At 44.9% G+C, this 18,712-nt stretch overlaps 1 protein-coding gene across 2 annotated transcripts in view; it reads left to right on the top strand.

Annotated features, from left to right (window-relative positions):
• The window catches only part of LOC122738015 (rap1 GTPase-GDP dissociation stimulator 1-like), an 84,160-nt gene extending 67,898 nt beyond the window's left edge, over positions 1 to 16,262 (top strand). For both annotated transcript variants that reach the window (XM_043980058.1, XM_043980059.1), the window contains 6 exons: positions 177 to 311; positions 6,036 to 6,161; positions 7,146 to 7,285; positions 11,438 to 11,564; positions 13,076 to 13,204; positions 14,400 to 16,262. In XM_043980058.1, the coding sequence (XP_043835993.1) occupies positions 177 to 311; positions 6,036 to 6,161; positions 7,146 to 7,285; positions 11,438 to 11,564; positions 13,076 to 13,204; positions 14,400 to 14,551 (809 nt within the window). In that variant the 3' untranslated portion in view covers positions 14,552 to 16,262. The remainder of the gene's footprint in view (positions 1 to 176; positions 312 to 6,035; positions 6,162 to 7,145; positions 7,286 to 11,437; positions 11,565 to 13,075; positions 13,205 to 14,399) is intronic.
• Positions 16,263 to 18,712: the final 2,450 nt, after the last annotated feature.

Here is an 18,712-nt window from a genome sequence, read left to right as displayed (position 1 = left end):
TATGTGTTTACTTGTTGTCTCCCTCATTAGAATGTGAGTTCCTTGAGCACAAGCACTGTCTTTTGCCTCTTTTTGTATCCCAAAGCCCTTAACATAGTGCTTGGCACATGATAGATGCTTAATAAATAAATAAATAAATAAATATTGATTGGCCCATATTGTCTCTACCCTTGAAGACAGCAACTGTGTGAAGATGGTACAACTGGGTGTGGTACATCAGCTCCTGGATGTCCTGGAAAAGCATGTGGACAATGGTGATGTGACAGTGCAGCACGCAGCCCTCAGTGCCCTCCGGAACCTTGCCATTCCTGGTAGGGACCCTTCCCCATTCCCTCAGTGCTTTCTGACACTCAAGCGGTTGGAGATAAAACTCACAGACTACATCTATACCACATGCAATAGTCAAAAAACAGTAGACTGAGAGTCGGGAGATGTGGTCGAGTCCTTGTTCAGTCATTATCCAAATAAGTCATTTCACCTAAGCCTCATTTTCCTCATTTGCAAATTGGAATAAGGTGCTACACCTTCTTCCTACGGGTGTTATAAGAACCAAATGAGATAATACTATGTAGCATTTATAGGGGGCTCTCAGATTCTCAAATCACTTCACAAATGTTCATCTCATTTGATCCTTACAACAACCCTGGGAAAGAGATGCTGTTATTACCATTTTACAGAAGGGGAAACTGAGGCTGGGAGAGGTGAATTGAATTGTACAGTCACACAACTAATTAGTGTCTGAGGCAGGATTTCAAAGTAGGTCTTTCTAGCTCTTGAGTCTCAGGTTCTATTCACCAGAAAGTATAAAGAGAATCAAATGCTGATGTAAGGGGTTAGTATCATCATCCGCATCATTAAGGTTTGGTGGTGGTGTTTTTTTGTTTTTTTTCATCCCTGTAGCACTCCGGTTTAGTATATTAGTCTTTCAGGAGTATTTCTATTTAGCCCCAAGGAATGAATGAATCCCTAATGGAAGAATTTTGAGGCCTTATAGTCACTCATTTTTTTCTATCCTTTTTTCCCTCAATTCCTCTGTTTTTCCTTCTCAAAGGTGTACCTCACACCCCACCCATTAATAAGTGTTTTTCAGTAAAGTAGTAAAAAATTAAGACCTTTTTTTCTGGCTTCAAAGAGTTCGTGCTCTTTGGAGAGAAAATGGCAAAGAGGTCAACCCCCTTGGCGACAAGTGTCTGATCTAATATCATAGATCTGGAACCTGCAGGCACCTTGGAGGCTATGTGCCCCGATGTTCTAGATGAGAACACTGACACCTAGGGAGATAAAGTATCTTGTCCTAAGTTACACTGGTAATGTCAGAAAACGGATTTGAAGTCAGGTCCTCTGCTTCCAGGTCCTGTATCTGTTCTTTCTCCTTCATCCAGAAGGGGTTCTTTTTCCTTCACCACTCCTTCACAACAGAAATTAGATCTCTTGAGTTCAAAAGCAAAGGCTGAGAGCAAGGATCACAGTCTTATCATAATACCTGCTTCTGGGTCAGCCATATGCTTAGGCAGAGAAGCTAGCCCCCCCCCCCCCCATGAGGAGACATGAGAGTGTGACATGACAGCTATGAAAGCTAATGTCATCTTGGGCTGCCTAAGAGGAGGTCCAACCTCCAGAGACCAGCAGGTGATGGTCTTCCTGGAGTCTCCTTGGAAAGACCACATCTAGAGTATGGTGTTCAATGCCATGTCTCAGCAAGGACTATCTATGGACAAACTGGAGGATGTCCAAATCTTGGCCAGATTCTGGACCCTTTAGACTCATACCTCCCTCATTTAGAGCCTCCTTGAGCCTCTTCCTTCAGTTTCCTCATCATATGAGGGGTTTGGACTCTGAACATTCTTCCAACTCTTTAAATGCACCTGAGATTATGCATTTAGTGACATACTCAAATGCCTCAGTTATATGTCCTACACCTATACTGTTAAGATAGTCACTTAAAATTTGTATAGCGCTTTCTTCCTAATGTCCCTGTGAGGTAGATGAGGCAAATATTATTATCTTTACCATTTTAGGGGATGAGAAAACTAAGACTGGGAGTTTGAATGACCTGCCCAGGATCCCAAACCACATAAGCACCTAAGGCAGTCTTAGAATTGAGTTCTGCCTTACTCCCAGCCCAGGTCCGTAACCTAAAAGCCAAGCTTCTCCCTCCCCAGGTGATAGATGGAGGGAGGGGAGGGAACAAGGATAGATTAAATGCCTACTATGTACCAGGCCCCATGCCAAGTACTTTACAAATATCATTCTCTTTGATAGAGTCCTGGGACTCTCCTTCGACATTAATAAGCCACACAAAGAGTAGCCCTCTCATTTATGCATACAGTTCTTTAGATGCTTCCAAAGTGAGTCCCCACCCACTGTCTCTTGAGGTCCTTGCTGAGGGCCTATGGGCTGATTTGGACAGCTGTGACTGTCTCAGTTAAGAGATATGGGAAAAAAACAGGCTGCCTCCAAAGAGATTAAGTGACATCTCGGTAGAAAGCAGGGCCAGCACTAGAACCCAGGCTTCCTGGTTCTTAGTGGTCCAGGGCTGCTGGCCTTGATTGAGTAGGGGGTGGAGGGAGTCCCTTGCCCTGAGCTATAGAACAAAGATTCTTAAGCTCTTATATATCTCTCTCCTACCAGTAAAAGCTCTTCAACTTCAGCAGTTTTCATTCAACCAGCACTTAAAGGACACTGGGCTAGCAACTGGGGGAGATATAAATTTGAGGGAAGATACTGTCCTTGCCCTCATAGAGGTTACAATCTAAAAAGGGGTATATGACATACGTATGTAGCTAAAGGAATCTGCATAGTAGTGCTATGCAAATTCTGAAGCAGGAATGGGTAGATAAGGGAAGATTTCCCAGAGGAAGGAGCAACTGGGCCTTCAATGAATGTTAGGCTTGATGACAGGAGGGGTGGGGGCATAGCAAACAGCGTGACAAAGTCGAGGAGGCCAAGAAATGTCAGGTGTGTGCCCAGGGAAGCAAGTACTCAAGCACAGAGTATATGAGAGGTACCAGTTGGCAGAGAGCATTGAATATCCTGAATGTCAGGAGTTTGAACCTCATTCAGGAGGCAGTAGGAAACCTTTGAAGGCCTTGGAGACATGGAGAGACATGATCAGGTGTGCACAGGGGAAAAGAAAATGGCAGCGATGACAGACCAAAAAGAGTGAACCTACGAGGTGGAGATGGGGAGAATGACTGGCAATGATAATACTGGGTAGATGTTCTGAATGAGTCCCTGGCAAATGGCCATACACAGATCTCTAGAGGGCCATGGGTAGGCAAAGAGGGTCCTGGGTTCGTAAAACAGCTGGGATACCCTGGAGGGAGAAAAATAAAGATCTCTCACACATCCCTCCCACCCCAACATGCTGAGGCAGGACACGGAAAGACAGCCAGCAGAAGGGCAGAGGGAAAGGAAGGGTGGGGAAGAGAAATCTCTCCATGTCCACAGGATACCCGGGTCGGGGGGGGGGGGCGGGGGGAGGAACCTAATTATAGGACCTGGAAATTTCAAAAAAGAAACAAACCAACACAACATCTGTGAGTCACTTAGAAGAACAGGGAGGGAGGAAGGGAGGGAAGGAGGAGGGGAAGGCTATTCTATCCCCCCCCAAAAAAATACTGGGGTGCTTTCCTGGGCTTCACCTCAACAGCAAACATCAAAACCAGGAAAAGTGTCAGCAGGGGAGCCCCTGCTGAGCCCCAGATTCAGCTCTAGGCTTTGAATCTGCACTGCCTTCCCCACCCCACTTTGAAAGAGAAAGAGATAAAAGGCCAACACTGAAAGAGAGCTGAGCTGAGAATAAAATTAAATCAATTAGATACATTTGGAGGCTGACCGAGGCCCACAAGAAGTGCTTTTAATTGATCAAAGGCCAGTGAGTAGTTCCAGGGCCGCCACCTAGGGATGCTGGGCAGCAGTGGAGGGAACCAGGTTCCAGCTGTGGTCCCCAAGGACGGAAGGATAGATAAATAGCAAAAAAAAAAAAAGAGGATCATTCCTAGTTGGTCTGGGCTCCTCGGTCAGCTGCGGGATCTTAGGAGCCCTAGGAGGGAAACTCTATTGAATGCTGATTCCCCAGGAAAAGAACATGGGCTATGACAAGACCAGGGGTAGCCAGGAAGGAAACACCTGGGCCTGGGACAATAGGGGCTCTAAAAATGGGGCCAGAAAGAGTGTGCTCCACAGAGGCAGTCAGGCAGCCTCATGCACTGCTCTTCACTCTATACTTGGCATTGGAGGGGAGGGGGAGAGCTGGAACATAAACCCCGCTCAAAAAATTCACAGTGTTGACAGGGTACACACATGCCCAGCTTTCACAGTTTCCCATCTCTGCCACTTTCTGTGTGAGACCTTATACTTCTCCAATGTCTGTTTCTTCATGTGTAAAATAAGAGGGATGAATGTTTCCTTTTGACCTTAACATTCTGTGAGGGATTCAGAGTCAGGAAGACTTGAGTTCAAATCCTCCCTCAAATATTGACTAGCTAGGTGGGGGGGCAGTGAAGTGTTGCAGTGGGATAGAATGATGGCCCTGGAATCAAGAGAATCTGAGTCACCAAGTCGTTTAACCTTGATTGCCTCGAACATCCGGGGGCATCTCCAGTGCTCCTGATGTGTATCTTGCCACTGGAACCAGATGGCTCTGGAGGAGAGAGTGAGGCTGCTAACTTTGCACAGCCCTCCCTCACTTCAATCTAATTCACTGCACGGCATGACATCTTCTTTGAGAATGAAGGACAAACAACAACAACTAGTGTGGCAAGACACTTAACTACTGTGTTCCTCAGTTTCCTCATCTGTAAAATGGGGCTGATAATGATAGCACCCACCTCAAAGGGTTGTTATAAAAGGATCAAATGAGTTAAGATGTGCAGAGCACTTTGCAAACTGTTCCCCACGCCCAGGATGATCTCCCTCCTCACTGTGGCCTTTTGGAAACCCAAGTTCCTTTAAAGGCTCAAATACTATCCCCCTACTACAAGTGACCTTTCTAGATCCTTCTAGCTTTTAGTGCCCTTCCAATTCCAAAATGCTTCTATATGTGTGTGTAAAGGTATATGGGGCACCTAGGTGGTGCAGTGGATAGAGCACTGGACCTGAAGTCAAGAAAACCTGAGTTCAAATCCAGCCTCACACATGCCATGACCCTGGGCAAATCACTTAACCTCTGTTTGCCTCAGTTTTCTCAACTGTAAAATGAGCTGGAGAAGGAAATGGCAAACCACTCTAATATCTTTGCCAAGAAAACACCAAATGGGATCACAAAGAGCCAGACACAACTGAACAACAACAAAATATGTATATGTATACATACATATGCCTTTGTGTCTATTCTTCAGGGTAAAGTCTTAAGGGTAAAGACTAATTTTTTATTGTTCTAGTCCAAGTCTAGCACCTTATTTTTTTAAAACCTGAGTGAGATTCTGTCAATCTCAGAGAGCTGCCTGGGGCATCGAGAAGTAAGTTGCTCAGAAGCACACAGATATTCCGTGTCTTATTTGGGCCTTGAAATCCAGGTCTTTCTGACTGTGAGCCCAGCTTCATCTCCACTATGCCAAGATGCTTGGCACATTAATGTTTTTTAATCCTTTTTTTAGTCATGTCTGATTCTTTGTGACCCTGTATGGGGTTTTCTTGGTAAGGATACTGGAATGATTTGCCATTTCCTTCTCCGGTGGATAAAGGCAAGTAGATCTTAAGTGACTTGCCCACAGTCACAAAACTAGGGAGTATCTGAGGCTGGATTTGAACTCAGGTCTTCCTAACTCCAGGTCCAGTGCTCTATCTACTGAGCCACCTACCTGGCACATAGTAGAGGCTTAATAAAGGTTTCTTGGATTAAACACTACCCTGCCTCTCCATAGTTGTGCTCAGGAGGGGCTCGACTTATTATAGCCTCAAAGCCCCACAAGCCAAATCGAAGCTTCCATGGATAACTAGAGGAAGCAGGAAGTCCAATTTAGAGAGTGCTGAGGGAAACAGACAAGCAGTAAGGAAGTCTGTTGATCTCTCTCTTCCATTCTCTTCTCTAGTGATCAACAAAGTACAGATGCTGGAAGAAGGTGTGGCCGAGCGGATACAGATGTTGCTGAGGTCGGAGATGCCTCCAGTGCAGTTTAAATTGTTGGGAACACTTCGAATGTTGATGGATGGCCAAGGTAGAGAACAGCTGAGCTCCACTTGCTCCTGAACAGAGTAGAAAGAGCTGGGACTAGGCTCTCCTCCATCCCAAAAGTCTCATGAGTCACCAAAAGGGATAGGGTCAAGTATCCCGAGCCTGGGTTGGCTATTCTTTCTGGGAATTTTCTATAACCAGAAGGCCATGGTATGGCCTCTTGTTAAGGTTTATGGGGATATGAGAGTATTAATGAAACACGGGTCTCCAGATGCATTAAAACTGTCACTCAGCCTAAGAGGCTTGGGGTTTTAATATAGCGACAGCCAAGAGATTAGGTATACCTTCAGTACTTAAAGACAGCCAACCCCTGAGGGGATTTGTAAACTGAAGGCATAGTATTCGGCCTCGAGATCACCCCCAAAGGCCAACTGGAGTGTTCCCAGGCAATATCACAATATCACAACCAACTACTCCTTAGTAGAGAATCTCAGCTACCACCAAAATCTGTCTCAAAGTCGGACTCCTCCAACAGCAACAGGAAACAAATAGTCTTCCCACCTTTAATTGCCTCATGTTTTACTTCCTCAGAGCAGCCATTGACCTTAATTAGCTTGGCAGGGGAACATTAACATTTTCCTGAACATGTGTCTCTTAACAAGTTCCTGTTAAATTAGTTAATTGTATTATCTAGTGTAAATTCATTAGTCTGGCAGATGATCAGTGGGGTTGGGTGAGGGGAGTGAGGGGAGGAAGATGGGCAGAATGAGGAAAAGGTAAGTCTGTGGACTCTAGTAACAGGGACACGGATGGGACCGTACAGTTTTGGCTTAAACTCCTGGCTCTCTCTTTTGGGCCCAAGGAAATACAGCATGAGTAGAAAGAGCCTGCCAAGCTTGAGGACACCAGTAGTCTGGGATGTGGAAACACCTGGGATACATCCCCAAGGGTAGCTTTTGGCAGGTTCATCCTTGGCCTGTCCCAAGTGCCCCAAGTCACCTACAATTTGTAGTCTTTGCTTTGCCAGTGGAAGCCGCAGAAACCCTTGGCCAGGATCCAGCTCTGCTGAACCGGCTAGTGCAGTGGTGTGAGGCCAAGGAGCATGCAGGTGTCCAAGGGGAAGCCAATCGTCTTCTAGCTTCACTCCTGAGGCACAGCAAGTCCCAGGTGAGAGGTGGTCAGGAAAACAGCAGAATTGGGAGGTGGGTTGAAAGGGGATCAATCAAAAACTATTATTTCCATTGACGAGTTTTCAAGACTCTGCCCAAGCTCCAGTTGGCTGCTGGAACCTTCATTTCCCTGAGAACATGTGGCAAAGCTGTCTGCAGAATTTCAAATTTGGAAAGGACCTCAGCAACCATACATGCCTGAAAAAAGAATCCCCACTAGCACCTACATAGCAAGTGACCTTTCAACCTCTGCTTGAAGACCTCCAATGAGGAGGGACCCACTATCTTCCAAGGCTGCCCATTTTACTTTCATATACCTCTAATTGTTAAGAAGTTTAGCCTGGGGGCAGCTAGGTGGCACAGTGGATAAAGCACCAGCCCTGGATTCAGGAGGACCTGAGTTCAAATCTGCCCTCAGACACTTGACACTTACTAGCTGTGTGACCCTGGGCAAGTCACTTAACCCTCATTGCCCCGAAAAAAAAAATTTTTAAGTTTACCCTGTCCCATCTTATACCAAGCTTAAATTTAGCTTTTTACAGTTTCCACCTATCAGGGCTCCCAGGACAGAGACCATCTAAGGACCAGACAGAGCCCATCTAAGCAAGAATGGTACCATGGAAAGAACATTGGTTTTATAGTCCTGTAGGGCCTGGCTTCCAAGCCCATCTCTGAAACTCAGTATCTATGTGGGCAAATCACTTGGTCTTTCTGGCCTCAGTTTCCTCATCTGTAAGGTGAGGATGTTGGCCTTCTAGCTCCAGAGCTCCTTCCATGACTCCATAATCCCTCCTTCTGATGACAGCCCTCCAGCACATGGAAACAAACTATGATGTTCCTTCTGAGTCTCCTCATTCTGAATTCCCACCCATTCCTTCAGCCTTTCCTCCCAGGCTCTTCATGTGCAAAATGAGGGGAAGAAACCCTTCTAGCTCTAAGCCTATAACCCTAGCTATTATTAACATGGGGTCAAGAGGGATTCACCCCAAGCCACTAACTTGGGGTGAAGAGTACACCTTTCCCCCAAACAGTGCCTTTGCCTTCTTCCTTAGTAACTGTCATCCCCAATCCTCAATTAGCAAATCTTCTGATGCCAACTACCACCCAAGGGTCCTACTGCTGGAGAGCCCCTCTCTTAGGCTCCCTTTCTCTCCCAACCCTTGAAGGAATCCTCTCTGCTCCCCACCCACAAAAATAATAATTTTTGTTTCAAATTTGAACAAATTTCAAGTTGTAGACTTATTCGAACCTCACCTTCCTTTTCAAACACATCCATATCCTTCCCAGCTCACCATTTCCATGTCACACCTTTTGCTTGTTAGCCAATGATAAAGCTAAGGATAGACTTAAAGGATCATAAATTTGGAACTGAAGGGGACTTGGAAGCCAGCTAGTCTAAGACCCTTATTTTACAGATAAGGAAGGTGAGGCCCAGAGAGCCTAAGTGACTTGCCCAGGGTGATTCAGCTAATATCAGAGGTAGTATTTAAATCCAGGTCTTCCTGACTCCTAATCCAGCATTCAATCCACTCTGCTCCATGGGTTTCATTCTCATGCCTACCACCTCCTTACTAGGTGGCCATATTGTATAACCACTTTGTGCCTCAGTTTCCCTCACCTGTAAAACAGTGGTAAAAATTCCATGCCAACCTTTCCTCTCAGGGACATTTCTAAGGATTGATGATACAACTTGGAAGAAAGTTAAGCACTAATCATTGTTATACAGGCTGGGTCTGCTCAAGTCAATAGTTAATTAATTATTGCAAAGCATCCTGAAAATACTTGGGGCTAGGGAAATGTTTAATTAAAGCATGCTATCGGCAGGAAGCCACAACTGTCTTTCATTGCAGAGTGCGTTGACTCCTGGGTATATAAATCACTCTGCTTTTGAAACATTTGAGCTCAAAGGTTGGTTTTTGTTTTGTTTTTTTTACCATAGACCCCATGTAGTCCCTTCAAGAGAGCAGGAACTGGAGATGGGGCTTAACCAAGCATATTTCTCATACCATATTTCTTTATTTTATTTAGGATAGTGTAGTAGATCAAGTTCTGGTCTCAGAGACAAAGAGACCCATCTTCAAATCCCACATCCAACAAATACTTTGTGATCATGGGCAAGTCACTTAATCTCTTTAAGCCCCATTTTTCTCATCTGTCAAAGGGGAATGTTCATATTTGTTATTACTGCTTCACCAACTTATTATGAGAAGCAAATGATATGCCTGTAAAGCCCTTCGCAAACCTTAAAATGCTCTCTAATCATCATTAAATCTGAGGATTCTTAACCATTTTTGTGACATGGACCTCTGGTGAAGCCTATGGACTCCTCAGAATAATAGCCATTCATCAAGAAACATTTATTAAGCACCTACTATGTGCCAAGCACTGTGCTAAACACTGGGGATACAAAAAGAGGCAAAAGACAATTCCTACCCTCAAGGAGCTCATCTAGAGTCGGGAGGGGAATCATAATTTTTAGTGAGGCAATTGGGGTTAAGTGACTTGCCCAGGGTCACACAGCTGGTAAGTGTTAAGTGTCTGAGGCAGAATTTGAACTCAGGTACTCCTGACTCCAGGGCTGGTGCTCTCTCCACTGTGCCACCTAGCTGTCCCGGGAATCATAATTTTAAATGAATAAAGTAAACTCTAAGATTCCAAATGAAATCAGGTATACTGAAATACAGCTATCCAAATATTAAAGGAATGAATCCATGCAGCCCTTGAGATATGCTAATGGAAGTATATACAGTTCCCACACCACATCAGGAATGTTGTGTCCAGTTCTAGGTATTACATTTGACGTGGACAATCTAGAATATGTCCATTGGAGGATAAGGATAAGAAATGGTAAAAACATCTCCTCCAAGGAACTTAGCATGTTATTCTAGAAAAGGGTTACTAAGTTAAACAGGTGGGGTGTGTCTCACCCTGAAGAATATCAGGTAGAACAAGGAGTAACCTTATTGGATCCACCACCAGGTGTTCTGACACCTCCACTCACATCCACAGCTGATCAGTGAGACTGTGTCCCAGGCCACTGGACAAGCTGTCTCTGCCACTCTGATCACCTCAGTGGCAGTTACACCATTTACCCTGAACAACAGCTAAAGTGGGGAATATTTTTTTTAATACATGAATATTTTAGCAGACAGGCAAAGTAACTAAAATGTGACACTTAGAATCAGAGACCAGGTTTCAAGTCATACTTATTGCCGGATACTTACTGCCTGACCTTGGGCATGTCGTTTAAACTGCCTCAGTTTTCTCATTTGTAAAAAGGAGGCAATTGGACCAGATGGTTTCTGAGATTCCTTCCAATTCTAGATCTATCACCTTAAATTGAAGTTTGAAATCTCCTTCTGGGATGAAGTGAGGAATGGGACTAAATGATCTCTAAGATGCTTTCTTGTTTGTTTATTTATGTTGCTTTTTTGTGGGGGAGGGAGGGGTTGGAGGGGCAATGAGGGTTAAGTGACTTGCCCAGGGTCACACAGCTAGTAAGTGTCAAGTGTCTGAGGATGTATTTGAACTTGGGTCCTCCTGAATCCAGGGCCAGTGCTTTATCTACTGCTCCACCTAGCTGCCCCCTCTAAGAGGCTTTCTAACTCTGCTACTTACTGTGATCCTCTGAATTAGGACTGGGAGGCAGATGCTACAGGGAGGCAGGTTTGGGATGGGTCTATACCCATCTCTCCTAGGAGAGACTTTCAGACCATTAGAGCTCTCCCAACAATAAAATGACATGACTCAGCATAGGTTGGATGACTAATACCCGGGATGCTATACAAGAAAGGAGGCTGAGGGGCCGCTAGGGGGCGCCGTGGATAGGGCACTGGCCCTGGAGTCAGGAGGACCTGAGTTCAAATTCGGCCTCAGACACTTAACACTTACCAGCTGTGTGACCCTGGGCAAGTCACTTAACCCCAATTGCCTCACTAAAAAAAAAAAAAATTAAAAGAAAGGAGGCTGAGCCAGATGCTCCCTCAGGTCTCCTTTCCGACTCAGATTCCACATGGTCCAGAGCACATCCTATAGGTATTAGTTTTATTCGGTCCTCTCCTTTTGTCATTTGCTTCCATCCCACTTCCCCTACCGAGCCTGTGGTTACAGCACATTCTGAGGCAAACCTTTCTCTATCCTTTTCCAACAGGAAGTGGTAAGAGCCATTCAGGAAGCCCAGGGAGTGAAGCACCTTGTTTCCATGACAACCAGTGAGCACGCCATCATGCAGAATGAAGCTCTGATAGCACTGGCCATCGCTTCAGCAATTAATTTAGGTAGCTCATCAATGTGCATGTGGGTTGATAGGTCCCAGCTGTGTCCTGTCAATCATCAGGGAGGTTTTTAAATAAAAAAAGCAAAGGATCAGAAATTTACTCAGCTGCCCAGACAAGAATTTTTAAAAGTCCACAGACCCTCAAAGGTCTTTTAATTTTTTTTTCCTCAGAATCACTGACACAGTTTGTTTAGTCTCTTTATACTCAACTAGCATTTATTAAGCACCTACTATATGCCAAACATTATGCTAGGCTTACTTCAGAATATTTGTGCTGTCTGGTACCTGAGAGGGTCACCAATATTCTTTAGGGAAGGCAACATTAGACAGCCCAAAGTGAGGACTTTTAGGCCATTGTAATAATCCTGCCCAAGCCAGACCTGAGATTGCATTCTCACATCTTTTCCCTTAAAGGAAACAGCATCATCAGTCAACTGGCCCTCAGCCTCGCTTCTAAGGGGTGTAGTAGATATAGGGCTCCATGAATTTGGAACCTACCACCAACACTAATTAGCTGGGTGACTCTGGGCAAGTCACTCAAATGCTCTCAGCCTCAGTCCCTTCACTTGTAAGATGGGAATACTAATAGCACCTATGTGCCAAGGTTGATAACCCATGTTAAGTGCTTTGTGAACCTTCACACACTAGATCAATGTTTTTTACACCTGACTATGGTGTGCTGGAAGGAGGCCTAGACTGGGAGTGAGGAGACCTGGATTCAGGTCCTGGCTCTGACACAGAGGCCTCAGTGTCTTTGTTGTAAAGCCGATGTCCTCCTCCCTCTCTAACAATTTATGATTCTGAAAAAAAAACACTCTAGGCTTTGGTCTGAGTGTGATTCCCTCTATCCCTCGTCACTAGAGCAGCACTGGAAAGTAGAGAGCCCTGTGGATGGGGATTCAGAGGACCTGTGCCACTTACTGCCTAGGGAACCTTGGGGAAATCCCCTCCCCCCTCCAGGCTTCAGCTCCTTATCTGTCAAAGGAGGGCATTCAGACGAGATGATCTCATGAATTTCTGGATTCAGGACTGGACAGGATCACTGAGGTCATTAAGTCCAACAGCCTCCTTTCACATGTGAGACAACTGAGACGGAAAGAAGTCATAGAGCTAGCAAGCAGCCGAGCCAAGATTTGAACCTAAATCATCTGATTCCAAATCATAAGCAATTCCACTGTGCCATGCGGGCCCTCCTTGTCCTTCCAGCTCTTGAGCTGTGATCCGAAGGTCCCAAGATGAAAGTCTCTGACACCTGATGCCCTCGGCCTCTTGTTTTCTGTTTTAGTTTCTACCCTGGAGTCTTCTCCCTGAAATGGCTTTCTTTTACTTGCAGGAGAACCCCATTATAAAGCTAAAGAATGAGGGATAGTTGAAGAAGCTCTCCTTTTCATTCCAGGCTTTCCTGTAACAGCTGTAGAGGAGGCTAAGTCCCATGGGGCCCAGGACAGTCCGGCTAGTCATAATATAAGTATTTCACAGAGGATTTTCAGCAGGTCACCTCTTTCTTTGCAGAAATTATCAAAGATGCATTTAAAGAATCCAAATTGATCCAAAATTTACAGAAGCTCCTTGAAGATGAAATGACAAGCCCAGAGGTGAAGTACAAGTCCCTGGGCCTCTTATGCAGCCTTCTGGGTTCAGGTAAATAGCCCAGCCACCACACCTTTCCCATGACTAGACAAAGAGGGAAAAGTAGATTTCTAGACTCCAGCTATTGGGCAGCCCTTGTAAGGGTGCCGTTGTTCATTTTGTGAAATGAGTGTAGGACAAACATCCCTGAAAGAAAGTGTTGTTCTGGGTCCAAGTCATTCTTCTACCCATTCTTCTTATTGGTGCTTAGCAGAAAGAGACCTTCAGAATGGAAACCAAAAACCCTGCCCCATTATCCTTTTGCCCTGTCTCCAATTTCCTTTCCTCTCTTCTTTCTGTTTTTGGTACTCTCATTGTTCAGTCTTTAGATTGCAAGAGACCTTTTCACTAGAAACTCTGTGACCAGTGTCCACCCCTCTATTAGATCCAGCCATGCTCCCTTTTCCAATTCTGAAGACAAAATACCAAACTTCTAGCCTGAGAATCTAAGTTTGCTCATCTACCTCCCTTTCTGCTCTTTGTCTGCAAAACTAAGATGTCTTCCATGCCTCTTTAGGCCATTTGGAAAAACTAAGGAACCTCACATTTGGAAAAATATGCTCGATAGAAAAAATTATTTCCCAGTCCCCCCTCCCTAGCATCCAGCTTTGCTACTAAGAGCAATAACCTGAGGGGCTGGGAGCAAAAGAGAGCTCTGAGTGTTGAGGTTCAGCTTTTGCCTAATGGGATGAGGCATGGAGGAGACAAAGCACAGAATGAACTATTCTAGAGAAGGAGCAAGAGAGAAGAGTCCAGGATGGACTAGGAATATGGGATAGTAGTGAAAGCACTATAGCTAGTGAAGAAGACAAGCCTAGTAGAAACAGTTATTTGGAGAGCAAAACCCTACCTAGGAAGACCTTGGTAGCCTTGCTTTACAAGTAGGTCCGAACATTCTCTTGGGACTCCCTATTCCCTTGAGTAGATAACGAAATAATTCAGAACACTAGATTGGACATAGGAGGGGCAAAACCTCAGGGGACAAAGTATCCTGCAGATGATAGAAGTTCAATATGTATTTGTTAATCTGATGAAAGCCACATTTCTCTAACTGATGAGTAGACTAAGACTGGTTAATCCTATAGGAAGGGTAGCACCGGGCAGCACTTACAATCAGAAAGGAGATATGGACCAGAGTTCACAGGTGCCACCCCGAGGGTTCCTGGGAATCCATTTTACTGATATTCCATTCTTTTAATATCACTAGGTGATTTAAGGAAGCAAGTGGAGGAAGCCAAAGTCCAGGACACACTGGAGAACCTTTGCAACCACGGCAATGGCAATGTAGTCAAACAGGCCATCACCGCCCTCCAGATCCTGAAGAGCGACCCCCAGGACTCAGGTCTCTTTTTCCCCTAGGTGCTGGTGTTCCTGCTTCACCGTGACCAGCCTTCCTTGGGAGGTTGCTGTTTGCAATACATAAGACACCTACTCTTCTTGCCATGTCTTCCCCATGCTTGATGGGGGAATCCGGAGTAACCACATCCTTGGATGCCAAGCACAGCACACTGACATTCTAGGGGGTAGTATCCAGCCACATTGTGATTTTCATACCAACACTGGGGGTTTTCAGTCACCTACCTTGTGCAACCTCACCTCTGATCCTAGTGTTCCCTCTAGCTGGTACCCTAGAGGAATTCCTCATTCAGTGTGAACCATGCTCCCTTTCACGTCCCATCACCAATCAGGGGCCATTCACCAGCCCCTCCCATAGAGAGTCTTCTCTGAAACAGGCTTTTTAAAAACCCCTGGTGATTCCAGGGAACAAGTTACAAAGAAGGCCCAGTTTACGAAGTGGACATTAAAGAGGTGCTGAGAGAATGGCTAGGGGAGATCTCCTCACCTTAGATGGTCAATCATTCAATGAATATTTGAGTACCTACTATACATAACACACTGTTATTCTGCAGCAGTGGCGATGTGGCATTGTTATGGCATTTTGAGAGTTAATTTTGCAACTTGCACTAAAGCCTACATTGGCAGCCCAAGTAATGGAATCCCAAACCAATGTTCCCCAGCTCCCAGTCCTCCACTTTCACCAAATTGGCAAGCCCTTTTTAGCCAAACCCTAGGAAAATCCAAATATGATGGATCTCTGGGGTACAATTTCCACTTTGTTGCTTCTGGACTTTTGGCCACCCCAGTAACCATCCCTTACCTTAGGACCCATTGAATCACAACCCTGCTATACCCACCCAAAGCACTTTAAAAAAATCATTCCTCAGGACTAGTGACTGGTCTTCCAAAGCAAAATACTACCTAGAAGCCCAAGGCCCAATCCAGGATGGAGATCTGCACAAGAAGCCCATGAACTATAGGCTTCCACTGGATTTAAGTAATCTTGTCAGTAAGATGTCTGCCCTGTCCTCATGGAGCAATGGAAAGAATGCTGGATTTGTCATCAGAGGGCTTAGGTTCAAATCCCAGCTCTGTCCTTATTACCTATTTAGCAAGTCACATAAAGGAGGGGAGGTTAGACTAGATGGCTCTAGGTCATAGTTTTCTTCCACTTCTAAATATATAATCCTGTGGTCCTCCCATCAGACTCTGTGCTCCCAGCAGCAGGGATAACTGACACATCTTGTTAGCAATAACCCCACTCACGAGGAAAGAGGAAAATTAGATCCGTAGGGGGAGACTTACGACACTGTATTCACAAGGCCTGGGGAAGATCACACTTACCTTTCAAGTGCAATCATTTCTGACCATCTACTGGCCCACAGTGAGAAGCTCACCTGTAGGAAGTACCCTCCTAGCAAACTGCCTTCTGGGATCTGTAGGCTCTGAAAACAGTGTCTGCTAGTTACAGGCAAAGAGTGGTCAGCCGCAACTGGGAGTCCCTAAGGAAGCTTGGGGGGGGGGGGTCCAGTCACGTCATATTGAGTCTGTATCCTAACCCAGTCACGGTCATCAAGGGGAAATGACAAAGAATTCCCTGCATCTCAAATCCATAATTTGTTCAATGAATAAACTTCGATTCTATAACAAGTTAGTGACTCTGTTCCTTGGCTCTGTAGAGCATTTTGTTTTTGTATTACTGCTTTAAAAAATAAAAGCCTTTGCAAATCAACTTCACATCTTATTTTATACACAAAAATACCTAGCTTTATGAAGTAGGTAGGGTAAATATAATCCCCATTTCAAAGATTAGAAAGATGAGGCTCAGAGAGACTAAATGACTTGTGACCAAGTCAAGGGTGTACAGCTAGTCTAACTCAGTTAAATATGCTATATGCTGTTCAGTTGTTCTCAATTGTGTCCAACTCGTTGTGACCCCCAGTTGCAGTTTTCTTGGCAAAGACACTGGAATAGTTTGCCATTTTCCTTCTCTAGCTCATTTTACAGATGAAGAAATTGAGGCAAATAGCATTAAGTGACTTGTCCAGGGTCACACAGCTAGGAAATATCTGAGGTCAGATTTGAACTCAGGAAGATGAGTCTTCCTGACTCCAGGGTCAGCACCATATCCACTACACCACCTAGCTGCACCTGTCTAATAGAAAATGAGACCATCTAAAAACATGAATTGCTATCCTATGTACCTTCTCCTGTTATTTCACCATAGGTGGGGGGTGGGGCAAATGACCAGCTATGGCGATTAGTCCTTCCCACAGGGACAAGGTATGTATGACACTAGGTCTTGGCAACCTTGGTGCTCATTGCTCGACTGATAACATCGATAACTTAGATCGTTTCTTCTGCTATTTCTATTCAGAAATAAATGTGGGTAGAATTCTTTCTGCTCTGTTTCATTCAGGTGGGAAGAATCTGGAATTTCTTTTTCATTTTTTCCCTTAACATTTAAAGAAATCTCCTCCAGCTCTGTAGCTAAAAGAAAAAAAAAATCACACGAAAGACTCCCTTCAACCAGCCAGTACCACCTCTAAACCCACCAGCCCTGTGCGATATGCAAAGTGCTTAGCAGCCTCTGACACACAGTAGGCCCTTTTTCTCTTTGGGGAATTATGACACAGAACCCCTGCCCTCAAAAAGCTTATTTCCTCAAAGGGGAAAAGAAGAAAAGCAGTGGCCACGGAGGAACACCTTGGTCTGGAAAACTATGAGGGAAGTAGACTGAGGCACTCCTTCCAGGAACAATGGTAGAGTTGCTTTGGTCATGGTTTCCAGAACCCAGGGGTGGTGATAAGCAGGAAAGAATATAGGGTTAAGTAAGTGGGCAGCAAGTCCATTGTTCAGACTGACTAGAAGATGACCTGGGAGTAGGTGCTGAAGTGAAGTATGGCTGGTGGTAGCCTGTAAAGTGAACCAATGGAAGTCACTAATCAGGACATGGTTTCTGGTCTCAGTGGTCAGAGGCTTAAAGTAAGATGTGAATAACAACATTATCTACCTCACAGGGTTGTTCAACAGTAAATATGAGTGTATATACACGCTATATGGATAATAGTGCGTTTGTGTGTATATACACATTTTGCCAACTTTAAAGTGCTACAAATGGTCTCAAGTGATCTATTACCAACTTCTGTTTCCCTCTTAACTCCTTCCTCAGTGAGGTTTCAGTATTCAAACTGATGACTTTTAAAACCCAGCTTCAGACTCCTCAGTTCCCTTGTCCATCATCACTACCTCATCTTGCCATAAGGATGATTAGACCACCTCAATCCCCAAAATGGTTCCATTTCCAAAATCCTGAACTCTGAAATTTAGTTCTCTGATGACCATTCCCCAAATCTGCTCTTTGCCTCCATAACCTCTGGCTCCTTCATCCCTATGAGGTAGTGCCTTCCTCCCTTCAATTCCTTGTCCTACTGTTTAAACACTAATCCTTAGCCCTGGGGGCAGCTAGGTGGCACAGTGGATACAGCACTGGTCCTGAAGTTGGGAAGACCTGAGTTCAAATTTTACCTCAGACACTTACCAGCTGTGTGACCCTGGGCAAGTCAACCCCAATTCCCTTAAACATCTAGGGCCATCTCCAGTCATCCTGATGTATATCTTGCCACTGACCCAAATGGCTCTGAAGGAGAGTGGGGGTGGTGACTTTGCACAGCCCTCCCCCATTTAAATCCAATTCACTGCAAAGTCATGACATCACCTTAATATCATGATCCTCTTGAATAAAGGACAAACAACAACAGCAGCAATCCTTAGCCCTAGGTCATCATCCCCCTTTAAAATGCCTCTTTTCCAGGTGCAGCTAACTGGTGCAGTGGAGGACCCGAGTTCAAATCCAGCCTCAGACACTTGACACTTACTAGCTGTGTGACCCTAGGCAAGTCACTTAACCTTTATCACCCGCAAAAGACAAACAAAAAACCCACAAGCTATCCAAAGCTTCCATTAAAAAAAAAAAAAAGCCTCTTTTCCTAATGCTCTGAGCAATGCTAGGGGAGGTAAGGAAGCCATGGGAACTAGGTGGACCACAACACCATACTAGCTCATTTCAGGTTGCCCTTGCTGTTGTATCACCTCTGATCGCACCTCTTCTCTCTGTTCTTCCAAAATCTTTGTAAATCTATCCACATCCCCCTCTCTCAGCAGGTAACATCAACTGTGACT

The sequence above is a fragment of the Dromiciops gliroides genome, chromosome 2 (genome assembly GCF_019393635.1).
Source record: "Dromiciops gliroides isolate mDroGli1 chromosome 2, mDroGli1.pri, whole genome shotgun sequence".
NCBI classification, from domain to species: domain Eukaryota; kingdom Metazoa; phylum Chordata; class Mammalia; order Microbiotheria; family Microbiotheriidae; genus Dromiciops; species Dromiciops gliroides.
This window is presented reverse-complemented; position numbering and strand designations above follow the sequence as displayed.